This window comes from Styela clava, chromosome 9 (genome assembly GCF_964204865.1).
Source record: "Styela clava chromosome 9, kaStyClav1.hap1.2, whole genome shotgun sequence".
Lineage (NCBI taxonomy): Eukaryota > Metazoa > Chordata > Ascidiacea > Stolidobranchia > Styelidae > Styela > Styela clava.
In genome coordinates this window covers 87486-114442 of record NC_135258.1, presented here as the reverse complement: position 1 = coordinate 114442, position 26957 = coordinate 87486, and the positions used below count along the sequence as shown (strand labels likewise).

General features: G+C 36.3%; 2 protein-coding genes across 4 annotated transcripts in view; one reads left to right on the top strand and one right to left on the bottom strand.

The window, feature by feature from the left end:
* LOC120339460 (dual adapter for phosphotyrosine and 3-phosphotyrosine and 3-phosphoinositide-like) overlaps nt 1–26957 on the top strand; it is an 88133-nt gene that overhangs the window by 5060 nt on the left and 56116 nt on the right. The gene's annotated exons all lie outside the window — the stretch shown is intronic.
* LOC120339696 (cyclin-dependent kinase 17-like) overlaps nt 4988–26957 on the bottom strand; it is a 40011-nt gene continuing 18041 nt past the window's right edge. For 2 of the 3 annotated variants that reach the window (XM_039407878.2, XM_039407880.2), the window contains 10 exons: nt 14736–14867; nt 13923–13979; nt 12163–12277; nt 11539–11633; nt 10774–10898; nt 10116–10298; nt 9059–9208; nt 8093–8189; nt 7348–7438; nt 4988–6899 (listed from right to left, as the gene is read on the bottom strand). In XM_039407878.2, the coding sequence (XP_039263812.1) occupies nt 6784–6899; nt 7348–7438; nt 8093–8189; nt 9059–9208; nt 10116–10298; nt 10774–10898; nt 11539–11633; nt 12163–12277; nt 13923–13979; nt 14736–14867 (1161 nt within the window). In that variant the 3' untranslated portion in view covers nt 4988–6783. Of the gene's footprint in view, nt 6900–7347; nt 7439–8092; nt 8190–9058; nt 9209–10115; nt 10299–10773; nt 10899–11538; nt 11634–12162; nt 12278–13922; nt 13980–14735; nt 14868–15442; nt 15726–26957 lie in introns of those variants that run through there. The other variant, XM_039407879.2, reaches the window with a different exon arrangement.

Below are 26957 nucleotides of genomic sequence, written 5' to 3'. Positions count from 1 at the left end.
AGACAGGGTGGTCACGGCTTTGGAGGTTCAAATGAAATCAAAGCAGTCGGGTATTGTTACGACAAACAATGCTTCGGCCACGGTCCACTGAACCGGCTTTGACATCGACGACGATGTTTTTCAAAGAATTCTTACGACATAAAAGGTTTTTTTAAATAAATTGTTGACGCAGAATGCCCACCAACGATGTAGCGGTGAACGGGGTTTTAATTTAATAGAAATTATTACTAATAGTTATCAAGTTGTTGTTTGTTTACTAGTCTCTGGACTCGGTTTCTGTGCGATTACAATCGCGTAGTCACGGTTTCTGTTCCTACGTGAGAGACAGGAGCCGATCTTTCGTTCAAATATTTAATCAGGCTTTCTCTCAGCAGGAAATGTCAGACGAAAAGCAAATAAAGTGTTTCAGATTCTCAGCCTCGTAAGTTCCTGTATCGCCCTGTCACGTCTCGAAGATTTGCGAATTGTGCTAAGCATTAGGAATGCCGACGCGGACTACTCTCAACAGGTTCGTAAAACAATTCAAGTCGACGCTGTTCAATATCTCACCGTTCATTGCTGTACCTGGAATGCCATGCTGTGGGGGATAATTTAGTGCAAGAAGATTGCTGGACTGTTTCCTGGTTTTATTTCAATTTTTTTTTTCCAAAAAATACCACTAGGGCTCATTTTTCGAGAATGTCGCAAAAACAAAATTAAAAAGTAGAGAATTACGAGATATATGCAAAATATGAAAACCGATATCCATTTACTCATAAATAACACGTTTCAATTAAAAAAACTAAACGTAGATTAACACGTTTTAGACCAGGCATGTCCAACCTTTTTAGTGTCGCGGGCCACTTTCACATGAGGAAATTCATTGCGGGCCGCAAACGTTTTGCTGTTTCTGAAGTATCTGTACCAAGATGACGCACAACCTGAACTATAACCTGGTACACCTACTAGGTTCAGGTTGTGTGCCATCTTGGTACGGATACTTCGCGAGCACAAACGTTTTTGCCCAACTATAATACCAGCCCAGTGCCGATTTACTTTAGAATTTGAGCGTCGCTAAATCAAACGCCTTGATTGCATAACCCTTTGCGAATTTCTAACACAACTTGCACGCAAACAACACCAAGTTCAACTTAAACTTTAATGCAAAATGCACAACCTTCAAGCAATGTACATCGGCAGAAAAAATATAGTCAGCAATTATTTTTGTTCAACTTATGCGAAACTTGCTTTTGAATGTCATTGCTCAACTGTTTAATATTAACGGCTAGCTTTGGAACCTCACAACGTAACTAACTGGCTTGTCAAATTGCCGTTCGACAGCTTACTTCTATGCTTCGATTTCATAATTTTCAATTTCGAAAGGAAATATTTGCACATATATGTTGTGCCTATTGCCGCCGCAACACGCATTGCCATTTGTCTCATGATGTGAAGCTTATCTTCGATATACTCACTGTGGAAGTTTTCTATCTCCTTGAAACAACTGTTTCAGTTCCGTAGGTGACTGGACATCAATTCAAGTTGCGTATATTCTAGTGCCTCTTCTACCCGAATGTCAACGGAACGCGTACAAAATTTTAAAGAGACTGTCGAATTTTGCAATTAAGCGAATCTCTCATTAAATGCTTTCAACAAATTTGCGACTTTGTCTCAAATATTCATAGAATCCCATATTGTTGCCGTCGAAGCTATTTAGAAATGGGAAATAAACTGCTTTTCTTCAATTCAAATTGAGTTTCATACAGTTCAAGCTTTGAGATAAACGACTGTATATCTTCATAACAGTCTGTAATTAATTTCACAATGGGTAAAAAACTCATTGTATCGCCACTGATGTTGCATGCTTAAGTGGCCCTCCGCAAAATCATATTATGTGGCGTTAACAGCGCTTTTCCTATGAAGGAGCGGCGTGAAATTGAAGCCTCAAATCTCGTAAGATTTGATATCGTACCAGGAAAATTTTATGTTGAATATGTTTATACGTCCGTATTTATATAAAAACTTTAAGTGGGCTGCACGAATCCTTCCCGCGTGCCGCGGGTTGGACACCCCTGTTTTGGAGTAATCATTTAAAACGTGTAGGAAAGAATTCCCACTATCAACCAGGTAAAAAAATTCGCTCTATCGCCTAGGTCTTATTTCAACAGAGGTGGGGGCTTATATTAAAATTATTTTAAAATTCAGGCTACATCTTATTTTCGGGGAAACACGGTACCATTGCATGGTGGTTCACGGGCCGCTGGCGTTCGATTTTTTGTTTTTGCTAAATGTTTGTCTGTTAGTGGGATTGATCGATACATTGCATATAAAAAATGTAAAATAGAAGAACACGATCGGAAATAGGAAATTCTAAATCATTTATATATCTACAATAACCGATGGTGTTTATATGATCATGCATGTGCATTCTTTTTAAGACTAGTGATGAATAATGCCGTGACTGTACTGATCAACTGTGTTTAATAAATTACTGCAATATAAATCAGAATTGCCACGAAAATCTCAGTGACAATTACTCCCGTAATGTATTTATCTGTACTGCAAATTGTTTCCTTTCTTCGGCCCAAACACGAACTAGGATATTCGCCGGACTGTTGGCTCACTTCGCTTCACTGGCAACATGAGTGGCGAGACGTGCCCTATCGGGCAACCTGAGGATTCATTGATTGTTCCGACAAATAAAGCGGGTAATTGATGGGCGGTGTCAAAACATTCGGGATCTACTTCACCACTAATTACTAGATGTGCAGGCTGGGATTGGATAAGTCATTGCGTTGCAGCTAAAAGGTGAGCCAACACCAAACTGAATGTATTTGGGAATTATTCGTTCGGTACCCTGCTAGTAATTTGGCGACTTGGGATAGGATTTACTTATTTATCTCGGGAAGAGGAGAGACGGCTTAATCATATTGCGAACCACGGTCTCTCGTCTGGTTACCATTTCATGTCAGGTATAGGAGTTGTTGGTCGGTTGTTTGTGTCAGATCGTAGTAGTATATATTTACGGTCAGATGCATAGACTTACTTGATGGCAGTATGTTCCCCAGCTTTTCTTTTTAGGGGGGGTGTTTCAAAATTTAGGGGGTGGTAAATAATTTGCTGTTAGATATAAAACTAGGCTATTTGTATTCTTAAAAAAATGGTATGTATTTAAGAAACGATGTAGGCTACATGGGGCCCCCCAAGTTGATTGACGCGAGCCAAAATCCACAGCAGAATGTAATTGTAGGGCCAGAAAAGGGGAGCGAGGAAAAGTGCGGGACGACACGGCTGGGGTTCAGGGCGCGCTCAAGCGCCCTGAGAAAATTTTGAGAAATAGGCACCAAAATAGGCTCTAAGCTTGATTTTAGATACACCTAACATCGCAGTTTGTTATGTAATGAAATCAATAATTATAATATTTAGCTGATAGAATTCCCGGGGAATAGATAACAAGCACGGCTTTCAACCGTAAATATATACTACTACGTTTCAACAAGTAATTTGCAACTGATAGTGACTAATGAAGTTACTTGCTCATCTGGCATTGTATGAATGGCTACTTATGGCTTGTTTTGTTACACATTTCTAATTTTTTTGAACATGTTTGTTTGACTTTTGTATGAATTAAATTTTGGAATAAGCTCGTCAACTGGTCATAATGTCGCATAATGTTGTATTCCTTCAGAACTGAAATATTTTGTTGGTAAGAAGACAAATCGCTGAAGTTTGATTCTTTTCAATAAAGAAATAAACAACGCTGTCATTCATCTAAAAAAAGTCTGTTTTCAGTGCCTAGTTTTCGTTTTGTGACATCTTTAAGCTTTCTTAATATACGGCTGATATCTAAAATACTGCAGTGTGTAATCCTAATACCCATACGTATACATAAGATACCGGAATAATTCAATTGTTACGAAATAAACGTGCTTAAACTGTGATATACATGTAACAATAGACGGTATCTAAAACTCAAAAGGTACCACATGAAGGGTTAAACTATTTCACTCAAGTTCGGCGGGCCATTTTAAATCGTCACGCGGGCCGTAATTGGCCCGCAGACTGCGGTTTAGAACCCCTCAGTGTGGAATCGCACCTCAAAATTAGGGGGGGTGTTTGAAATTTTAGGGGGGGGGGGGGGTGTTCACCCCCTATAGGGGGGGTGTAGGGAAATCACTGCTTGATGGTTAAAACAACCAGCAGTTTTGTGAACCGCCCCAATAGAGTTGACTACTCTAGCGAACCTCTCGTACATACACTGCCCTGACCCACGTGTCAATGAAGCCTTCCGTGATGCTACCATGGGGTAACGTCAGTCGTCAACCATATGTCACCTGCCCATTTGCCAGCCTTGACAAATTTAACAAAGTGCACTGCGACACATATCTACAAGTGTTACATCAATTACCGCAACTGCTAAACAGGAAGGAAACCCAAATCAAGCTATTTATTCTGCTCACCGATGACTTCAAAACGCTTGAATCTTAATAAAATGTCATGAATGTAATTGAGCCTCTGTTGTTGGCGGTGTATGGGCAAAAGAAGATGAAAATGCCAATGTGTAAACAAGTCAAGAGCAAATAAACCTGAATCATGGCGCGAAGGAGAGAAAAATATAATTTGGGCTTTTGCACTTGTGTTCATGATGGAGTATGCCAAATCCCACATTGAGTTTTCAGAAATTTGGTGAATTTATATTGCAAATTGCCTTTAAAAACTTATACAAGAACTATCAGTAGAGGATACGCGACTTGTATAACTTCAAAAGCCACATTGCCTTTAAAAACATATACAAGAACTATCAGTAGAGGGTATGCGAGACTAACTTCAAATCCTTCCTCAACGCCTTCGCGCTAGTTTGAATTGCATAGAAAACATGTGTTCAATTTTTTTTGGTGGGGGAACTGTGGGTCTTTTAAAGTAAAATCTTTGCTGGATGATGAGATTAGGTCTAATACTCTCCTCTTTGATTAAAATCCAGTTTTTCTTAAAATAGTAAATACACAGATTAGGAAATGAAATTCATTTATTATATTACAGAAATTGATAAAAACACCAAGTTAGACATGATCGAAGTCCATCAGATAAAACCATAAAAAGTGGATGCATATCGAAAAAATTTAAAATGGGGGGAGATTATAATGACTCTGATAATTATGTTTGATTTCAATATTTCAGCACGAGTTAGCAAATGAAGACTTACCGCTGGTCACTATGACGTCATATTATTGTCCTGTGACATCATATTTCATATCATGATGTCATGACAACAAATGTAACAAGAGTACTATTAATATGTATGGCACGATAGTACATGATTTCCCCACTTGGTGGCGTGAGAGACAAATGTTATAATATGAGGAGAGGATACAAACTGGGGAATTTCCCCTCCTTTAAAAAATTTTATAAAATGAAAAGCGTGTCCGGACAAGACAAAGCAAAATAACAACAGGACAGTGCAAGCAGTTTCTACTATGAAGTCACAATTAATTAAGATGGTGAAAGTGTGATGCAACAATGTAAAGATGAAGCAATGGAGCACAGTATGACATCACACTAACAACTTTAAAAACTCTCTATGACATCATAATCGGTCAGTTATGACATCACAGGCAGGCAAAATGGAAATAACAATAATATAAAATTTCATTAAAGAAAGAAATTGTAAAGAAAATTGTTAAAATATTGAACCCCCAAATTTGGGAGGTGCTTTCCCTAATGAGACTCTCTGGTATATTTGGTAATGTTAAGAATTGGACCATAAGTTGTAGGTAAATAAGTAAGTGTAGAAAGCCCGATATTTTTCCTAGTATGCTGAGAAACAATTCATCAAATTAAGAAATGCTGAAACCTTCATTCAGAATCCGTTATTAGAAAAGTTCTAACGAAAGTACGTTATTTCACTCTTTTTCCAACTTCACTTGAGGCATAACCAAATCTGTGCGAAAAATCGTTTGTACGGCCATTTGCTTTAGAGATTTCTGAGTTAGGACTTAGTCTTAGTTAGAGAAATAGTCTGAATAGCCATATAAAGTGAGATTTACGTCATTTGTCAATTCTTTTTTGTACAATGTCTTATTAAGCAACCTACGTAAAAAACTAATATTTTCTATGATCAGCCTTATTTTTAAAAGCTACCTTCCCTATGTTAGATGGGGATGCGTTTAATTTCCTGGCAATAGATTTTTCACTGAAGCCAACAATCCTATAAATATCTGATTAAAATCACAGTACGTCAATATTCAATTGGTAAAATATAAAAACAGCAATTGCGTCTCGTCTCTAGGAATGGTCTCAAACCCAGAATGTGCAAAGATTATGACAGAACTCATTTCAAATCCATCCCACACAGAAAAATAAATAGTGGCAGAAATATAGTATGAATCATGCAGAGGCTTTTTGTTTTATACATAAACATCAAGCTCTGTAGGAACTTCAATTAGAATGTATTCAAAATTGGTAAAAGTAGAGAAGTATATTCAAACAAGTTGAATTTTCGGACCAAGACTGCAAAGATATTTAAGCTCCATAAATTGTTAGCACTCTTTTTTTTTCCGTGTAGGATGCATTTTAAATAACTGATCAATCGGGGATAACTTTTGGTAAAAATACATTCAGACCAGGAAAGTATGAATCAAAAACATTTATATCACATTCTTGGAGAAAAATCACCATACATGACCCTCACTTCACCGTGGCAACAATATTGTTGCCAGGCGCTACGCTTCTTCATTGTTGCTATAAGCAACTGTTACCATTGATGGCGTGTATGTCTTTTCTTTGTTACTAGGCAGCACTGTTGCCTCAAAACAGCATAGACTGTCGTCGTCCTTTACCGCTGGATTGGTGAGGGAATGAGGAATTACGTGACCCTGGGTTACGGGTCACTGAACATTCAGGAAGTGTAAATATGGAAACAGCTGTAAAAGACAAATAAAGATCGATTACCGAAAAGTTTCGAAAGTAAAGACTCATCTCTGAGCAGCAAAGTTACGGGCACTCACTCAGAAGTAAAGGAGACTCATCTTTGATCAAAGTTACGAGAACTCACTCAGAAATAAAGAAAACTCATCTTGAGTAAAGTTACGGGCACTCACTCATAAGTAAAACCATATATCTGAAGCAAAAAAAGGAATTGCTAATTGGACAAGCCAACCTTAATAAATAACGTGGCTTAGTAATAGATTGAATTAGTCCAGTAGGAAATGAAAAAAAGTCATTTTTGTCATACCAACAAGAAGAAAAGAAAAGGCTGACAAAAACAACAACAAAACTATTGTTTGTAAACTTCATGTCCAATAAATTTTGGTAATCAAAATTCAAGCTATTAAGTCAGTCTATAGTCTTGTTCTTAGAAATAACACTCACTGTCTGGTAGGCGATGTACGCTTGGTCCCAAAGTCTTGAAGAACGGGTGATGAACGGCGTCTTCTGCAGAAATACGTTTCTGAGGATCAAACTAAAAAAAAAAGAAATGACCTTCGTTAATTTCCAAGGTCATATCAAGATAAATAAAAATAACATAATCTCTTTCCACGAATTATCAAGTATATTTATACATATATTAAATATACTTGATATTTCGTGGAAAGAGATTATGTTATTTTTATTTATCTTCATAATACTACCTCAGTCACGCATCCTTGTGGCAACAGCCACATACGAATCCGGAATAGAAAGTAAACAAGGAGAAAGGGCCTGCAGTTCAATACACTCTTGCTTAAAACAAGTCTGATCGGGGCGACCACTAGTCTTGTTGCATATCTGGCAAATGCATTTCTGACTTTTTGATGGAGCAAAACCCCAATGAAACCTTCAAGAAGCTAGAGAACTCCTGTGCAATAGTCTAATTGCCTTTTTAATATACGAATTGTATAAACTGAACGCCCTGCACAATATTTTATTTTTAAACTATACAAGTAGGCTATATAAAAGCAAACCTGATATTGGCAAAATGGTCTTCAGAGCAACTTTAATAATAATGGTGAACCTAATAGGTATTTGATTATATGCAGTCAATATACATGTAATAACACAAACTCCAGATTTGAATTGCTACACAACTGGAAAAATATATTGTTTAGCAAAAGCCTGACTCAACCAAAAGACAAACCTCTAAGAATTTTCCAAGCAGATCAAGCCCATCGTGGTCCAATCTTGGGCAGATGCTGATTAAAGACTCCCCAGGATAAATCTTCTTGCTGTGGTGCCTGGAATATTAGCAGGAGTTTGAATGTACATGCAGATTGATGGAGAATGATTTCTTTTCCGAATATTTTTAAATTACATAAAGGGAAATACTGCAGTAAGAATAAACAATAATCATGAAATATAATCAGAAGGGGCCGGGCAAGACTTCAAGGTTAACCGACCTTGAGCGTGAAAGGAGGAACTATGAACCAGTACTGGCAGTGACAGGACGTCTTACATTAAATCATGCCAATCTGTGACTCATTTCCAAAGATACCCAAAAGTTTTACTTTTCACAGGTTTCCATCAATTATTTTATTCGCCACATTTAATAATAAAAAGCGACAAACGGATAAACGCATTACAGTTAAAGTGATAACTGTATTGTATTTCTGGCAACTAGCATTTTCCCAGATGGCTGAGCATGACCTGTGATGTCATCAGTCACAGATGACTGATCCTGCCCAACCAGCTGAGAAGATGAAGTAGCCAAGCTCTCTGTACTCGAGTGCTCGGGAGTTACTCTGGTTATATTCATGGGCATTTACAAATTATACGTTTATACTCAGTTAACAGAACAATTGAACGAGTTTCATGCAATCCACTTAATTAATGTAGTAGTTGCCAAAATTAAATTTGAATCAAAATTTCTAAATGACAAGATTTACAAAGAAAATATGAATTGATTCAAAGGTACTAATGATTTAGTTTCCGCAGTACTGCGTGACTTTCTGCCACGTTTGAAAATCCTGGATTCTTTTTGATGGGTGTTTCTGGTGTTAGTGTGCAGCAAGACTCTTGAATCACTAAGGATTCAATGATATGTACCAAATTCAGAAACCTCCCCCAAGTGGAAAATCCCTAGATCAAAAGTCAAAGTAAGCATTACCTGTACTCAGGTAGTTGAGAAACTCCTCGCCACATTTTTTCTGTGGGAGTGCCGAGTGTTTTGAATATGAGATGTAGTTGGTCAGTTACAGTTGATCCCGGGAAGAGTGGACGTCCTGCTGCCATCTCATAAAATATACAGCCAACTCCCCTGAAAGTGCAAGTTTGATTAGAGTTTGCAACTTGATATGTCCATTAAACTAGGGCTGAGGAACATGAGCTTGAAACAGTTTGGAGCTGCAACTACTGGAAATTTAGTGGTCCCGTTTAGTGGCTACGTGGTTTTTAACAATCACATTTTCTAATACTTCATATGAATAATAAAAATCAGAAATAATTTCAAAATTTTATTTCTTTGAAAGCTGTGAGATAAATTTGAATAGATAATGGTAAAAGTTAAATCAAGTAAAGTTTATTTTCAAAATTGTCTTATTCCTAGCTATAGGACCATCCGACCCACTTGTGCCTGCTGAAATTAGGACTATAGTTACGGATATGAATTTCAGTTCAAAATATCAATGAAAATAAACACCATAATGACCCTGATTGTGTTTCTTATTAAATAAACGTTAGCCCAACTGTTGTTTTTAGTCATAGTTTTTCATATTGAGTTTTGAGGTGGAGCTGAATTCATGTCGCGAACCAGGATTACCACAGCACTATAGATTACCCTGAGGAATAGTTGACCGGTTGGATGCCAAGAAAACCAGAATACCAAGCTCATATTTGTCCTTTTAAGAATATATTTTTCGGTACTCTCGAAGTATGCATGCCAGGTTAGGGTTAGGGCATAAGTTTATTCCAATTTTAGTTCTATTACGAGTTCGTCAACTGTTAGCCAAGTGAATATACCCCCTGCCCACAGGTTTCAGTCCATTTACACAACTTATTGTCCTTTGAAGAATATATTTTAGGATATTCCTGTGGTATGCGTATTGCGAACCAGGCTAGCGCCTATTTTTCTTGTTTGTCCATGGAGAGAAACCAACGAGTCAACTAATCATACGCTCATTTAGGTGACCTTGTCATTTCAACAAAGGTCAAAGAAGGATACTTACCACATATCGATGGATTGGTTATATTCCGTTGACCCAAGTAGGACATCTGGTGGTCGGTACCACAAGGTAACGACCTCGTTTGAATACGTTTTGGTGGGAACTGATTTTGCTCTAGCAAGTCCGAAGTCTGCAAGCTTCAATTCTCCTTTATCATTGATCAGTAGATTTTGGGGTTTCAGATCTCTGATAAGATAAGAAGATAAGGTTGGTGGAGTTAGGGATGTATCATAATACAACAAAATACGCTAACTCAGGGTTCCTCAAACTTTCTGTTCATTGATACTCTTTGGACAATTTAAGATTCGCTCGTGTACCCGCAAAAATGTACCACATGCTGTGATTGGACAAAATATATCATATTTAATAAATGGGAACCTGCAACATCTCCATCAACACCTATTTCCGATTTGGTCAAGTTTACAAATAAGGAAGGCTACATAGGACATCCCTGGTAAGGAAAGTTAATTCAAGAAAACTACCATTCAGATATAATAATAGACTGCACTGTGAAGTGCGAAAGTAGACTTGGGAGTTAATTTATGGCTGATTAGAAGTTATGGAGAGAATATCTTTATACTTAATCCACCCTTAAAAAAGTCAAAATGTACTACCAGGAGGTTAGTAATATTTGCATCTTAATACAACCGAACTCACTCACCGATGCAAGATTCTTCTTTTATGGCAATACTTGAGCCCTCTCAATAACTGGAATAGAAACAAGCGAACGTTGTTCATACTCATGATGCTGCCGCAGTCATCCATGTATTGCTTCAAATCCCGGTCCTGAAAAGTAAAAATTGAAGTTTAGTTGGAGTTTCCTAAACCTCGACTCCACAAGGGGGCAACAGAGCAACTCGGAGGTGGCAACGAGTAAAGACCTCCACTAAGTACCATTCATAAGTAATTTGAAGTAAACTAAGTGTGATTTTTTTATCTTCTTGAGTCAGAGTCCACGCATTCTTATTCATTTTATGGGTCCAGAAGTGTGCGTACCAATATGGTGGTAACTAACTTTGTTCGCCTACTTTACATCCAGTTGTGTAAAGTGACTGAAACCTATGGGCTATATTCACTTGGCTAACACAGACACTCCCCGAAATCGTAATAGAATTAAAATAAGGAAAATCATAATAAAATTATGGCCCAACCCTAACCTGGTACATATACTACGAGAGTACTCATTTGGTTTTGTTGAAAAAACTGATGAAAATGAATTAAAGGCAAAATTAAGAATTTTTCTAGAAGAGCTCAAGAGCTGCAATTGTTGAGAAGCATTAGAAGCGAACCATGGGTTATGGAAGTTTGAGCATCACTTTTGTAGTCATAGTTTGTCAATATTTAATTTGAGTTATCGAATGTTTCCACACAGTGACAGAATACACAATAAATTATCTTTTTTTATTAAGTATATTATGAAACTCACCAAATACTCAAACACCAAAGTCAAAGATTTCTTTGTGTGAACAATGTCGTGCAGTGTAACGATATTTGCTTGTTTCAAGTCTTTGAGTAATGAAACTGGAAAAAAATCAAAAGGTATTAAAAATAGAGAATGTCTTGGGAAACCGGAACAATCTCTTGATTTGGGTCGGATTGTGCCACACTGTTCTTGTGTTGCATCAATGTTTGCTTGCCTGCAATGCCGTATCCGTAACTTTTTATCTGAGTGAGGGCTCGTAACTTGGATCAAAAATGAGGACTGAGTGAGTGTCCTTAACTTTGTTAGGAAATGAGACTTCTTTACTTCTCAGGGAGTGCCTGTAACATCAGAGCGCTCAGAACTTAGTCTCTCTAACTTCTGAGTTAGTGCATTTAACTTTTCTCAGAGATGACTATAAGTTTTCTTCACTCGTGAGAGAGTGCCCAAAGTTCTCTAAGATGAGTTTTCTTTACTTGTGAGAGAGTGCCAAAGTGCTCAAAGATGAGTCTCTCTAACTTCTGAGTAAGTGCATATTACTTCGAGTAAAACGAGTCTCCTTGAATTCTATGTGAGTGTATGTGACCTTGATCTGAGCAAACTTATAAAATATCAATCAACACTGCCCACCTTCTCTTATCGCTGTACATGGAGCCCCTTCCTCATGTTCAAGTCGAATTTCCTTCAAAGCAACCAGATTATCTGTCAGTTTGCTTCGGCCTTTGAAAACCGTGGCATACGTGCCCTGTGTAAAAAGAATGAGCATTAGGCTTGATGCAGGAACAAACTATCATATCCTAATTATATCGGTATCGTACATTACACATCTGAAAACAACATCTATTTGATTTTATACATCACGGGTGTACAACATGCGGCTTGAAATAAAAATTTTGAAGAAATGAAGAAATGTTTTTGATTTTCGAACTGATGAATATTGTTTGAAACTATGACTAAACACTTGCTTGAAGTTGATTCAGCTTAGATTTTTATAATAATCAAATAAAGTTTCTTTAAATTTCAACATTCGCTGAGATTAAATCAAGACATTATTATGGTGTTTATGTATTCCAATGTTGCTACTGAATTACAGGAAGTATAATTTCTATGAAAGGGTAATTGAGTTTTTGGTAATTCCAATTGGGGTTTGTAAAGTTCGGGAACCACTTCACCAGGGAGTCGGGACACCACTGGGATGATAACCTATTGTACAGGTAACCATAAAATGAAAGATTATTTTGCTTCGTGTTTTCAACAGCCTTGTTTATTTTTATTTGAATACCTCTCAAATTGCATATGATCAAGTATGGGCCTGTGTTGACATATGCCAATTATATAAGGGTTATCTATGTTGAAGCATAATCTATGCAGGGTACAAATACATTGTGGCATCATAGTGGCATCTATGGACTATAAATATCTTTTCCTTGGGGAGTGAAACGATGTGTTGATTGACAATTAGCTCCCCCTAGAGGATTAAAATTGTATTTGAAGTGTTTTGCGGTTGACCTAGATGTGGCGCCATCTGCGCAAATACAACCATAAATATGTTGGCTGCGATTACCCGTGTCACAGGGCAGAGGTTGCCTTTACATGCATTCGCTTGACTGGATTTGTAACCTGTGTATTAGATTTGTATTGGTCATCAATAGAACCAAGTGATTTAAGAGTTTTACTTAACATTGCCAAACAAAACTCACTCAGAAAAGAACAATGGTTTTAAAACGAAGGGGCATGCCCCATGAGGGAGGCGTATACAATTTTTAAGGGGGTGTGAAACTAATTAAAAATAAAAATATTTCTGGGATTTGTCCTTTGCCTTATTTTGGATATTTACAATTTTTTATATTGGATATTCATGTTCCATCCACATATTTTCACTTATTTTGGATATTTACAATTTTTTATATTGGATATTCATGTTCCATCCACATATTTTCAGCGTGTTTTTTGAATAAAACATACTTTTGCTTCACTATCTGTTATTTGTAAATAATTGTTAGCTGGTTACTTTTAAGGTGAGGCGCGAGACTATAAAAAAATTCTAAAAAGTAGGCGGGGCTTAAAAAGTTAGAGAACCACGGTAATAGAATGTTAAGACAGTGGTACTTAGCCATATTTGATGACTATTTTATTTTGTCGTCTGTTTTTGTGTTCAGTCGCTTTAGTTGGTGCGATGGCAAAATGGGTAAAGTGTCAGACTGGGTCAGCTCCGCAGGGTAAATATCCCAGGCCCGAATCCCATGCCTACCATCTCACCCAGAATGTAATAACTCAGGCGGGCATTGCTAAACGAGGAAGATTGCAAGAAATAATATTGGCAGAGGCAGAGTATGAAAAAAGTTTTTTGAAGCTGTAAATTCGTAACCTGGATCTACAAATGAACTCACCTCTCCCAGTTTGTCAAGCTTCGTGTACGATTCCAGTTTCCCAAAACCAATTTCGGACTGAAAAAAATGACATTTTTGAGAAATGTGGACAACACAAAGACACAGGGAAATTTAAGAGAAGAAACATGTAACCTTTAAAAAGCCAAGAGCTACTGACACTATAAGGAAATATAGTATAGAATCGAACTTTTCTGACAAATTCCGAAAGTGCAAAAAAACATTGGCAGTCCATTATATTATTAGTAAAATGAGAATGACAATTCGACATTTCAGCGATGGGAGAGAGGGATTTCACATAAATGGTTGAAAAAGAGGTTCAGCGGTTGGCTCATCGTGCTAAGCCAATTTCAGGAATTATCTGTCATCGCTACTCTGAATATCCTAGGTTCAAATCCTGTGAGAGATAATTATGAGCAAAAGGATTGCTGGACTGCTTGTCATGTTATCACTGGTTGGTTGAGGTTTCCTCCACCATCAAGTCCATACATCTAAACAATTAATTGGTTAACTAATTCCATACCCAACATGGACTGGCAACTTGGGTGCTTGCATAGAGCCTTGTGCATGATGAGAGTTTAAAAACACTCCCACATAAAATATAGAAGCATTTTACATTCAATTGTTTCAAGTATATAGTTACTCGTTTTTATGTGTTTTGGTGAAGTTTGTTGTTACGTATTCAATGAAGTTCTTTTCCAATACCAACAATTATTTGAGAGCAGCATGACACGTGACATGATTATTTTAAAAACTTCGGCACGTCTCCTCGTTTGAGTTGTGAACAGGTGCCCTAACAAATGTAGTTCCACTCACCAGTGAAGCTCTTCTCAGTTTCCTTGACATAGGCTGATTGTTGAAACCCGGAGAATTAACGGTAATTTTTTGAAGATAATCTGTGGGGAGTTGAACGTTTGCAGGAAGGGATAGACGCTTCGTGATGTCTTGCTGCAAAAGATGAGAAAATAAATAAAAAAAGAGCTGATGCATGACCATTGACCTTACTGCAATTTCCACAGCACTTTAGTGCATATACATTATCAGGCCATTCAGATGGTGTTTGGGGCCTTATTATAATCCATCCCTATTCCTAACCTGCTGTCCATATGGCAGCCAAATAACCCTGTATGAAGGAGGCCATTCAAATGGTGATTGGGACCATATATCCATCCCTATTCTTAACCTGCTGTCTACATGGCAGTCCAATAACCCTTCTATGAAAGAGGCCATCATTCAAATGGCGATTGTAACCAGGGGCATAGCCAAAAATTTTCAAAGGGGAGGGGGCTCTGATATTTTTATTGGCCAAGTTAGATCGAAACAGCTAGTGGGTCTGAGCAAACGCTGGAATATGCATGTTTTTATTTCATATTTTTTACATTTCAAAAGGGGGGTTTCGACCCGCAAAACCACCCCTCCTCCTTTATAACCATTCTTCCATCTAACGTGCTTACAAAGGGCAATGGGAATGATTTCAAAAAATAGCTCTCATGTTATGTTTGACAACTAACAGAGCGACTCACATATCCAGGAGGTCTAAATCCAGGAGGGTAATCCTCAGTGCTATCAGAGTCACTACCACTGTTGCCAGATTTTTCATCACTACCGCTGTTGCCAGATTTATCATCGGTACCACGGTTGCCAGATTTTTTGATGAAACTTTCATTTCTCTCGTTTTCGAGAATAGTGTCAGAAACTCTGGTTTTAATGAACATTTGCACCAGAGAATGTCGTTTTTTATACATTCTACTCATTTTGTACTTTTTGACCCAAAATTAATCTCAATTTTAGAAAATAGAAAACTAAAAGTTCAGAAAAGAAAAAGAAACATTTTTAGGCAGGATAATACCAAACCTATAGTGTTTTTTATGATTAGTTTTCACATCACACAAGCCTAGGTAAACGGCTTCTAATATAAGGAGTGATACCATGCTGATTCGGGCATTGTGTACCTGAAGGAGTTACATGAATCCTGTCAAGGTAGCGAGGAGTCGAGCGTTTCTCTCGCATATAATTGTCTCCTGGAGGATTCAAACCATGCAGGGTAATCAGAGGTGCGATGAAAAGTGTATTCCTTACGCTTAGCATGTGCCATCTGACACTCAATTGCGATGAGCTGCTGAAACTATTAGAATCATGGCAGTGTATTACCGCCAGTATACAATGTCTAACAAGAATTGAGCAATCACTACAATGAAGCTAATGAACTGACCCTACTTAATGCCTTAATGGGTTTATGAATAAACCTTTCCATGACAGTGAGAGGAGTCTAGAGAGATCCTCCCCCACAGAATTCAAACATAGGAACCCATGCAAGGTAACGCTTAGCATGATGCGCCAACCGCCAAGTCAAATCTCTAAACATCGAATTGAGTCTCATCTGACACTCAAAATCCAAGAGCAACTGTTAGAATTGGCAGTGTACACATCAGTATACAACGACTAACAACTACACCAAACTACATCAATTAGGAATCAGCTTCTTTCGCTCATTTTCCTTTACCACGACCTATCTAACATAACATGCTGATGGTGCAATTTGTCTCGGATGTGAAAAAATAACGAAACTACTGGATCAAATTTCGCATCAGCAGCGATTGTTACGCAATATTCAATTTCCGAAACGACTTTACGGTCCAGCATCTGATTTTTGGTACCCCGAATGCGAGTATTAGGTTTAAATTTTACATGTGGTAACCCTGACATGGGCCAAATTCAGCCCGTTGGATAATTCAATCTGGCCCGTCTGACGCTGCCATGACCAAACTGAAATCAAATTTTGATGTTTTAGCTAGAAAATGAGCTCAAGGAATTTGGGATTGCGATTAAATTTAGTTCTCGCACGAGGCTCAACGTTTTCCACTTTTACTTTTGTAACACTGTACGTCACGCTTACATGGCCCACCAGTCTAGATGGACAAATTTTTGCCCCGTTGCCCATCTCTGATCTAACCAATAGACCACAGACAAGGTTATTTTTCTGCTTGCTCTGATTTTTCTTCACATTATCAATACTATTACTAACCATTGCTGAAATATCGAAACTACGGAATATCGCAGTGCTTGCGACAGTATTTTGGGATCCTTAGAACATACTGAACAAACAAATAACAGACAATCGCAAACTGTTGTCGACCACTTGTTATTTCTAATGATGCATCGGTGACTACTTGTATAGGGCCTGGTGCGGAATGAAACGCGCAAACATATTTAATAGAATATATTGAGACTTGGGGTCGAGTGTTCATACAGGCAAATTTTATCGATGAATAGCAATCGCTCTATGTATAAAACTGTGTAGAATCGATTCTTAATAACGTAATCTATCTAATACCAGGCCAACATGTCAAAGGTAACAATTTCTCAGGGGCTAATAGACAAGACTAGTGAGTTCCTACTCCTGATACATCATACACAACTGGTAAGAACAATATTCTTTTGTCCAGCATTTGCCGATTGGCAGGAATTCCTACATAGGGTAAGTGCTTTTAGAGAGGGAACAAGTACTCTGTATTTAATGTATATTGCCTTTATAAAAAAATTAGTATTATCAAAACAACTATTCATGGACACAGTATTAACTATCCAGCAAGTTTTTATGCATAGCGGGAGAAGAATATAGGGATCCAAAATAGGAAAAGGAGAAATATATCAGAACTACTGATTTAGCTATTATTGTTTATCTATATTGTACGCCTCTTACAGTTGTGCTTGTACTGAGCTAACCTCAGCATCGTGACTAATGCCCTGGAAACATAACAACCACCCTTTGCAGACTAATTATCTTTTCTCTCGACGCTCCAGAAGTGTGTTTTTGAGAAATAATTTGGACGTTCAGTGCAGAAATTGTGTCAATAAATTTGTTTTGCAAAACATTACTGATGATTTTTCTGGTACACCAGAAGTGTGTGCACCAATCTGGAGGTAACTAATTTTGTTCGCCCACTTTACATAAAATTGTGTAAAGGAACTGAAACCTATGGGCAGGGGTATATTCACTTGGCTAACACAGACAGTCCCCGAACTCACAATAGAACTAAAATAAGAAAAATCAGAATAAAATTATGGCCTAACCCTAACCTAGTACACACACTACGAGGGTATCTTTCCTCTCCTCAAAATAGTCTGAAATGTCCTATTTTATTATTCTTGCCTCTTCTACATACACCACCAAACCAAATGATTCCTAACACACTGAAATCAGCATTGTAATTAATTCCCTGCAGACCTTAATCATCTCTCTCTTCTATATATAGAATGGTGATTGCTATAATAATGTGACAATGCATTCATTAGGTAGTTTATAATGTACATGTTGAATATTTATTATAGTAATAAAGAACTAAAGAATACTAGCGATGCTACAGCAAATACAGAGCGAAAATTCTCATAAAACGAGAATATTTTTCCGGTTCGGAGATGCAGGTTTCTGACCTAACTGGAATCTATTGCTTTTGTTCAAAATTTTGCCATTTATGCATATTCAGCCGAAACAAGAAATCCATTTCAAATAGCAAATGTTGATATCCCAAGATCTCAGGTTACAACAAATTGTGAGTGATACTTGCAACTTGCACTCTGGTTTTTGCATAGGTAGATAGCTCATTATGCATGCATAAATATGTGTCACAATAATACCAAATAACTAAACAATATTAGTAAAACACAGAATACAAAGTAATATATCTTATTTCCTCATCAAAAACAAAATCTGCCCCCCCTTCTCCCCTGCTTGGGAAACACTGATATTCATAAACTCATCTATATAATAAACCATTATTATAACCTGAGACTCACAATCGTCTGAAGCTTCCTGTCCTTCAAATCACCTTGAATACAATGAATAAACAAACATGATGTCATATCCTGTGACCTTCTAACCAGGTTCACTGAAGGTCATAGATGAGGCAATGTAAGAATTGAAAAGCAAATTACAATAACGTAGATAACGGCTAATACAGTGCAGTGCACAGTGATACAGTATTCAAATTGATTTGCCTATTCATCATATTTGGAGTAAAAGACTTTGGCACGATTGTAGACCGTAATACCGCTCGCTAGTGCTACCACAAATAGTTGATTGCTCCGTAAACAATGCATGTTGCTTTTTAAATTTTTTTTTAAAATATATTGGAATGCAATTCCAAAGCCAAGGGTATCGCGAATAAAAATGCTTGTGAAACTTCAAGTCAGTGTGCAAAACTCAGAAAGCTTACTCAATCATCTACTAATTTAGAAGTTGACTATTACAAAAAATAAAAATTTTGACTTAGAAGTTAACTTATACAAAAAATAAAATTATGATGCAATCTTATTCATTGTTGAAATATTGAAGTCTACACATGCAAGTTTGTTTTAATAAGCAACCATAGTAATGAAGCGACAAAATTGCTTTAATTTTTTTATTTAATGGCTTTCGCAGCTGCATAAAATTTCGTTCTGGGCAGCTATGGCCCACGGACTTTAGTTTGCCCACCTCTGATCTAAATGCTCTCAAGCCGGCATCTATTCATAGAATAACCAGTATTGAGAAACCTACCGAACCACAATAACCTAATTAGAATTATTCCCAAGGCAACAAGCATACCAATGGTTTACTAGGTTCCCATGGGGAAAAGTTGTTTATGAACACTTTAGCTCTGAACAAGGCTCTGACTATTGTTCTCATTCATGGCATTCATACTTTTACTCTGGCAATCAGCCACTGATACGTTTAGACTGCTAACTGAATAGCTATTCTTGACAATGATGCATTCCAGATCTTCACTCTAAACTATGCTACAGACAAACATTAAATGACATGCAAACTAAATCAGTATTTTTTAACCAGTTTTGAGGCAGTCTGGGGTTCCCCCAATACAGTCTATGGCAGGGGTGGGCAACCTTCTGTCGCTCGCGGGCCAAAATTAAAGGTTGCAAGCAGGGATGGCCAATTCGAATAAAGTATTCGAATATCGGAATTAGCGTTCATAAGAATATCGGATATTTGTGTGACGTCACACATTTTCGATGCCGCTATCAAGAAGTTTCCGTTGAATGAAAACATTCTCGATAGAAACTTGCGCGTGATTGTTTTCATCACTCGTCAGCGTAAGCTGATATTTAGGCCGTAATTGCCTTTACGGTTTGTGTTATTTTCTCTAAAACGAAAATTTTTCACAAATTTGTTCCACGATAAGGATGACAATTATTTTATTTTTGCACGTGCACGGAATTGTGAATCTGATAAATACCGTCATCGGCGGCGAGTTTCTAAAGACAACGCAACTTTTTGATTGAAAAGCGGCAATTTAAAATACTGAAAATAAAACCTGTAAACAATATAGGTTTTATTGAGTCTCGCGAAAATTTAAAAAACGCTCTTCTAGGCAGTGAAAATCGCAGAATTTCGTGTGCCTCTGGCACACATTATGTTTGGTTGGCGTTTAGAAACATATCGTCACGAACTGAGGGCGGGATTTGCCTGATTATTCATTACTTCAAATTGCCGTCGAATATTTTAAAAGTATATTCAATCAATTTTATCTTGATGAAATAAATTTCCCTCTAAGATGTTAGAGGATTTATGGATTTTATTTCGGGCAGTTTACCACACGTTTTTATTTTTATGACCGCGGATTGCAATGGTATATAAGAGTGGTGAGGATTTTATTTTGTCGACGCAACCGCAGGTTGAATTGAAGACAATTAAATTAATGAAGAAAGACATTTTAAATATGCCCGTATCGGTCACGAATTCATCACTTTGCACAACAGAAAAATATATATTCGTTGTTATATTATTTGTTGTAGAAGTCGACTCTTTTAACAGGTGGCATAATCGCGGCGATGAATATGTATTTTTAATTTACTGCTAAACTTGTATATTCATTGTATGAAATGAATTATACTCTACACTGAACAGGATTTTATATAATTATTTGAGATTTTTCTAACGACGATAACGAGTTGGCAAGATTGCAAAAATACATACTAAAATTAAATACATCAGGCAGTTTATCTCGTACGTTTAGGTCACAGATCGCCGTGGACCGAATAGTAATGTTCTTTTTTTGACGTAAGAAGAAGAAACCGCGAGTTACGTTGGACACATTAAATTATTATATAAAGATATTTTGGAATCTCGTAGTTGTCATGGATTGAATATTTTACGTAACAGAATGATCATTATACGCTGAAAAGACGGCTCTTTTAACGAGCGCGGAATCGCGGTGGGTGTTACAGGCGTCAATGGGAATTTCCGATTTCGAAAATCCTGGCTGCGCGGCTGGCAGTGGTGGTCATCTATCCTCTACTAATTTTTTTTCTAATTTCAAACACAACAATATGTTACACATAATAACAATATGGTTCACATAAATTAATATACAAATATACTGGTAGGTAGTAGAATACTCTATGCTTAAATATCAGAATTTTTAAAGGTATAATGGATTTTCTATTGTTGTTGCTTGTTTCAGTTGCCTGTATTGCCAAGAAATTTTATTACTCTCAGAAAATATACACAATTATCTGAATACAAGTAGTATTTTTGTCAATAGACTTGACTATTATCGTAATATCATGGTACCAATGATAGAAAGCGTCAGACAACTCTTTGGCTATCATTTCATATGGCCATTTGTAGAAATTCGAGAATTCCAGATTCGAAAACATTATTTTAGAATGTATTCGGAATAGTTTAGTATTCGGAAATGGCTATCCCTGGTTGCAAGTCATTGGCAGGCCACACATATTTTAAGAATGTTGAAAATCAAATGGATGACCGATGAATCACATTTTATCACACAGATCAGAAGTTAAATTTTAGGCAGCGCGCGAAGACTGACCATTTGAATATTTTTGCGCCATTGAACCATTTGCATTTAGCATCAACTTTTCTGCATTTTGTTGTCATTTGTCTAAATTATAATTAAATTATAGGCTCATTGAAAGAGTAATTGTGAATTATATTCTTGTTCCGTTATAATATAATTTAGTCTACACATAAATTCTTTTGCGTAAAGAATATAATCGACAAAACAGCTATAATTTGTTACTATAATTCAGTGACGCATCGCGGGCCGGATCATATTGCTCCTTAGGTTGCCGACCCCTGGTCTATGGGTTTCCGAGAGTCTGTATTATTACATGAATATTGTCTGAATATATTCAAATACCTTAGGTTAATTAGGTTCGTCATTATTATCTGAAGCAGTGATTCTAAACCTCAGATCTTAGAGCCATCTGCGGCATCTCAACTATTCTTCCTGTGGCTCTCATAATTCTTCAAAAATTATTCATTTGAAACCACCGAAAATTAGGCATTTTCATTTATTTTACATTTTATTACTTTTTAACCAAAAACAAAATCATGATCAAGTGCCTTCACTGGTCTTTAGTTTACTGAATAAGTACGACACGCTAACATGATTACAATTTTTAATGGTTAAATTTGATGATTCAAACTTAGTGTCAGAGCAGGGCTGGCTTACTTCGGCTGAATAGGCAAGGCCGGCCCTTTTAGCAACAACATATGCCTTGTAAAGCATTAAAGAAATCTTACAAAACACAAAGCCCTGGAATGTTCAGATATGAAATCCGATACTTCAAAATCTGGTAAAACATTGTGAGGAGATCGTGTATGACAAAACATTTCACCTCAATGGATAGAATGGGACGTCGATGGCCCAGCAGTCAAAGCATTTGAGCAGTGGTTCTCCAACTTCATAAGCGGTGCTCCCTTTTTGAAATTTTTCAAGTCTCTTGCCCCACCTCAAAAATCACCAGCTAACAAATAGATACAAATAACAGATAGTAAGGCAAAAGTATGTTTTATTCTTAAAACATGTTTAAAATACATGGATGGAATCACAATCTCTAAACAATAAAGAAATCTAAATATCCAAAATTATTATTAATCAGCTTTCCGCTAATTAAAATTGGCCACCGCTTGAGAACCACTGCATTAGCATGTAGACAGAAGACATTTTGGATTGAATCCCCATGCAACAGTCTCACCAAAAATATAATAAATTGGTCAGACAATGCTGGACCCAAAAGATTCCGCTCCTAATAGTAATTCAATATACGGTAATAAGCTGCTTGGCAATTCTCCATGTGTTAATGGCTAATTTATTAAAAATTTTAATTCAAATATTCTAAATTATTCCCAAGAATATGGACTAATAATGAATGGATGCAAAAGGATTGATTTAAGATCATCACCTCCAATTTCATTCAAGTTATCAAAAATTGAACAAAGCCTATTTCAGATTCAGACTCTTATTTATGAGGATCAATTACTGAATGCAATTAAAATTATGAATCCTAATTTGCAATTTACTATCTAACAAGGCTTTCAAGTCAAAGGGACAGATGTTGAAAATTCATAAAAATTACACGAAATAGGTGCTTTTTAAACTTGTATAGTATGGAGCAATATTCACCAAAGTATTTCAATAAAAAGTGAGGATATAATTTTTGGCATCTTACTTTTTATAGAAATACTTTGATGAATATTGCTTCAATCTTAATTAGGAAATCAGCTTTCCTTTGTAATTTTCCAACATTTGCCCGATATGGACTGTTAACACTGCCTGCATGTCCCACATAAAAACCAATGATGCTCAGAATGAATTCTGTCTAAACTATAACTGAAGCGCAACTGCCTGAACTTTGCTTTTGAACAAAACTTTTAGAAATGTCGTCGGAACATTTCTCAGATAAACAGACTAGTAATTAATATGCCTGAGGCAATGTTTGATTATGGTTTGTGAGAAAATTGTTGCTTTAAGAAAATGGGTATATTTACACAATTTGAGATATTCTAGGCAGAAATATTTTCTGTCTGTTGGGCGGGTTCAACTGATAACACACTGATCTCAATCTATATTTGATAAGATTAGATTACAAATACATTGTGTCATGTTGAACTGATAATACACTAATGCCCAAGTTATGCTTCACACATGATAGGATAAGATCACTGAAAAAAATTGAGACGTTTATTATTAAACCAAATAATCTGCTATTTTTAAGGATATATCCTACACTGGGTCAACCAAAGAAAATAACACATTAAAGTTCAAATTTAAACATATACCCTGTTATTCTATATATGATTTGGAATAATATATATTGGTTATTCTAAAATGAATAATGATTAACAAGACACAAATAGAAGTTGATGCATATTCAATGAGTTTAGACAAGAAAATGAATATATTTTGTTGTTTGTATTCAAAATAAATTGAACAGCATTCAAAGTAAAAGTATTGAATAATTACCTCATTAGAAAAATATGATTAAAACAATGAATATGTAAGAATATTTAGAACAAAATTTCATATTTTTTAAAATAATATTTTTGCCAAATCTGCAAGTCGATAATAAGCTCAAATATGAAATGGATATGACTCACATTCAAAGCTTAAACTATTTTTGAAACAGATTTCGAACAATGAATATGCAAAAAAATGTGGTCAAATTTAATACAAAATCTTTTGTTTAGAATAATATTATTGCTAAATCTGTAAGACATATAAGTTGATAACTGATCCGACACTAAAATCTCTATACAAAAATTTTGTTTGGCATTGGAATTTATTCGGCAAAAAAAGAGCACAAATATAAAATTTTAAATGACATGAATGTGGCATTCAAAACTAAAACTAGGTTCAAAACAGCTTTATAGGAATTCAAATTTTGCAAACATCACTCCGACTGACCAGAGTATGGACCTGACTTCAATAGTGCAGCCTATCTTTGAGTCATGAATAATCATAGATAAATACCAAACACTTTCTAGACAGACCATGAAACCGCAGAAAACAAAACATAATTAAATCGACCCCTTCACGATAGAGAAAACCAAAATGAAGCAAAAGGCGCTAGAATATTTGATGGCCATGGGATATATATATGGAGGTGAATCGGGGTTCCGCCAGCACTTATTCTGACACTTACCAAAGCTGGGTTTTTCAATGATAACATGAAAATTCTAGCTAAACTGCTGAAAGTAAGTAACAGAGGTTGCTTGGCGGGGCGGTGGTTTTCAACCAGGGTTCCACAACACCATCTTGTTTAAATAAAGGGTGTCCATCAAGTTTTAAATTTTTAAAATTGCAAAGGGAATTTATCGATACCATATATTGTTTTGGCCCTCACAGATGTATTAATAAAGTAAAAATACTTAAACAATTACTGATTAAAAAAACAATAAACCTGGTTGAGATATATTGAGAACTGACTTCATAACAAAATTGGAATTGTAAAGGGAAATTATCCTGTATATTCAAATACACAGGTATTTAGTATCATACAGAATTCCACCATTTCACATTCTATTGGGCAAAAAAGACCTTTATTTCATTTCTTAAAACTTTAAAATATTCAATGTTCATCTCAACTTCTCTGTATATCCAGATTCAAACTCTTTGAATACACATCGGACTTCTATAATGTGTTTTCTGTTGATTACTACTATCTATTCAAGAATATTTTTTGGAATGTATTCAGAATTTAGATCAGTGGTTCTCGAACTGTTTAAGCCGCACCCCTTGTCGCAGAATTTGTCAAGACTTGTGCCCACCTCAAAAATAACTAGCTAACAAAAGTTACAAATATCAGGAAGTGAGGTGAAAAAACACATTGAAAATATGTGTAAGGAACGTACATATCCAAAATAAGGCAGGCAAGATCAAATCTAACAATATTTAATTTTTATTAGCTACACATCCCCTCAAAAAATTGTCTACGCCCCCATTGTGGGACACGTCCAACCGTTTGAGACCACTGATTTAGATTATTCGGTTATGTATCAACCTCAACCTATTGCTTACTGAAACTTAACTCAGACTTCATTTGACTGAATTTGTCGCACCACGTTGTTCAAACCATCGTAGAGTCGAACAACCGTATAATCAACTCGCACGGAAGTCCTTGTTAACATGTCATTAAAGTATTAAATCTAAATATAACCTACGAGCTGAAAAACATGTCGCGTACATGGATTAGCGCTAACACAAAATCAGGGTAGCAAAGCAAATAGACCTTGGGTTCATTTCTTGTAACCTGTATAAAATAGAGAAATTCCATGTTCTGTTCCATCGACACGACATACTCATAATACTTATCATAACAATTTCTTTATAGATTTTAGCTACTTGAGTACTTTTCCACTAGCGATGTCTCAGCCAAAAATAAAACAAAAATCTGAGAATGGGATGTTGAAGAAATTTGGCTTAATCAGATGAAATTCAGGACTAAGAGTTTTTGAAAATAATCTTTCAAATACTATTTTTCAAATGAATGATAATCCCAAATAAGACATTAGGATAAATAAAAAGTGATGATTTTATGAAAATATTTGCCTGGTTCTACAAAACAACACAACACTGAACTTGTTGAATGTGTAGTCCAGACATTGACCTGGACCTACCGGTAATCAGGACTTAAATATAAATAAAAAGTGTCGATTTTGTGAAAATATTTGCCAGGCTATACAAAAAAACACAAAACATTGAACCTATCATACAGAACTTGCTGAATGTGTAGTTCAGACATTGACCTGGACCTAAACTAAACCCAGACTCAGACCAGTGTTGGACACAAAACCCTACTAAGTCCAACTCAGAACAAAGTGTCATTGCATGACAAACATAACTGAACTGCATAGACCAGTGACTTCCAACTTTTTGTTACACTCCTCCCTTCCCTTTGCTGAAGCTCTTTGGGCTCTGAAGCTCCCACTGTACAAAAAATACTTTATTTATTGAATCTTCAATGAATTCCTAGCTAGTGCTCAACTTGCAATTCTGCTTTTGTATAATTCAAGTTTTATTAATACAACAAAACTACAGAGCACAATAAATCCCGCCCTAAGAACGACAAGATTCTTCCCTGGCTGGGAAACAAGATGGCATGGACCCTTCTGCAATGATCATTCCTGCACAAGACTGTTTTATACCTCGCGTGAACCCTAATAAGACTTTGATCTGGACCACATTAATGGGCTCTCTTTGTATAACTAAACTGAACTTTGATATATTAGCGATT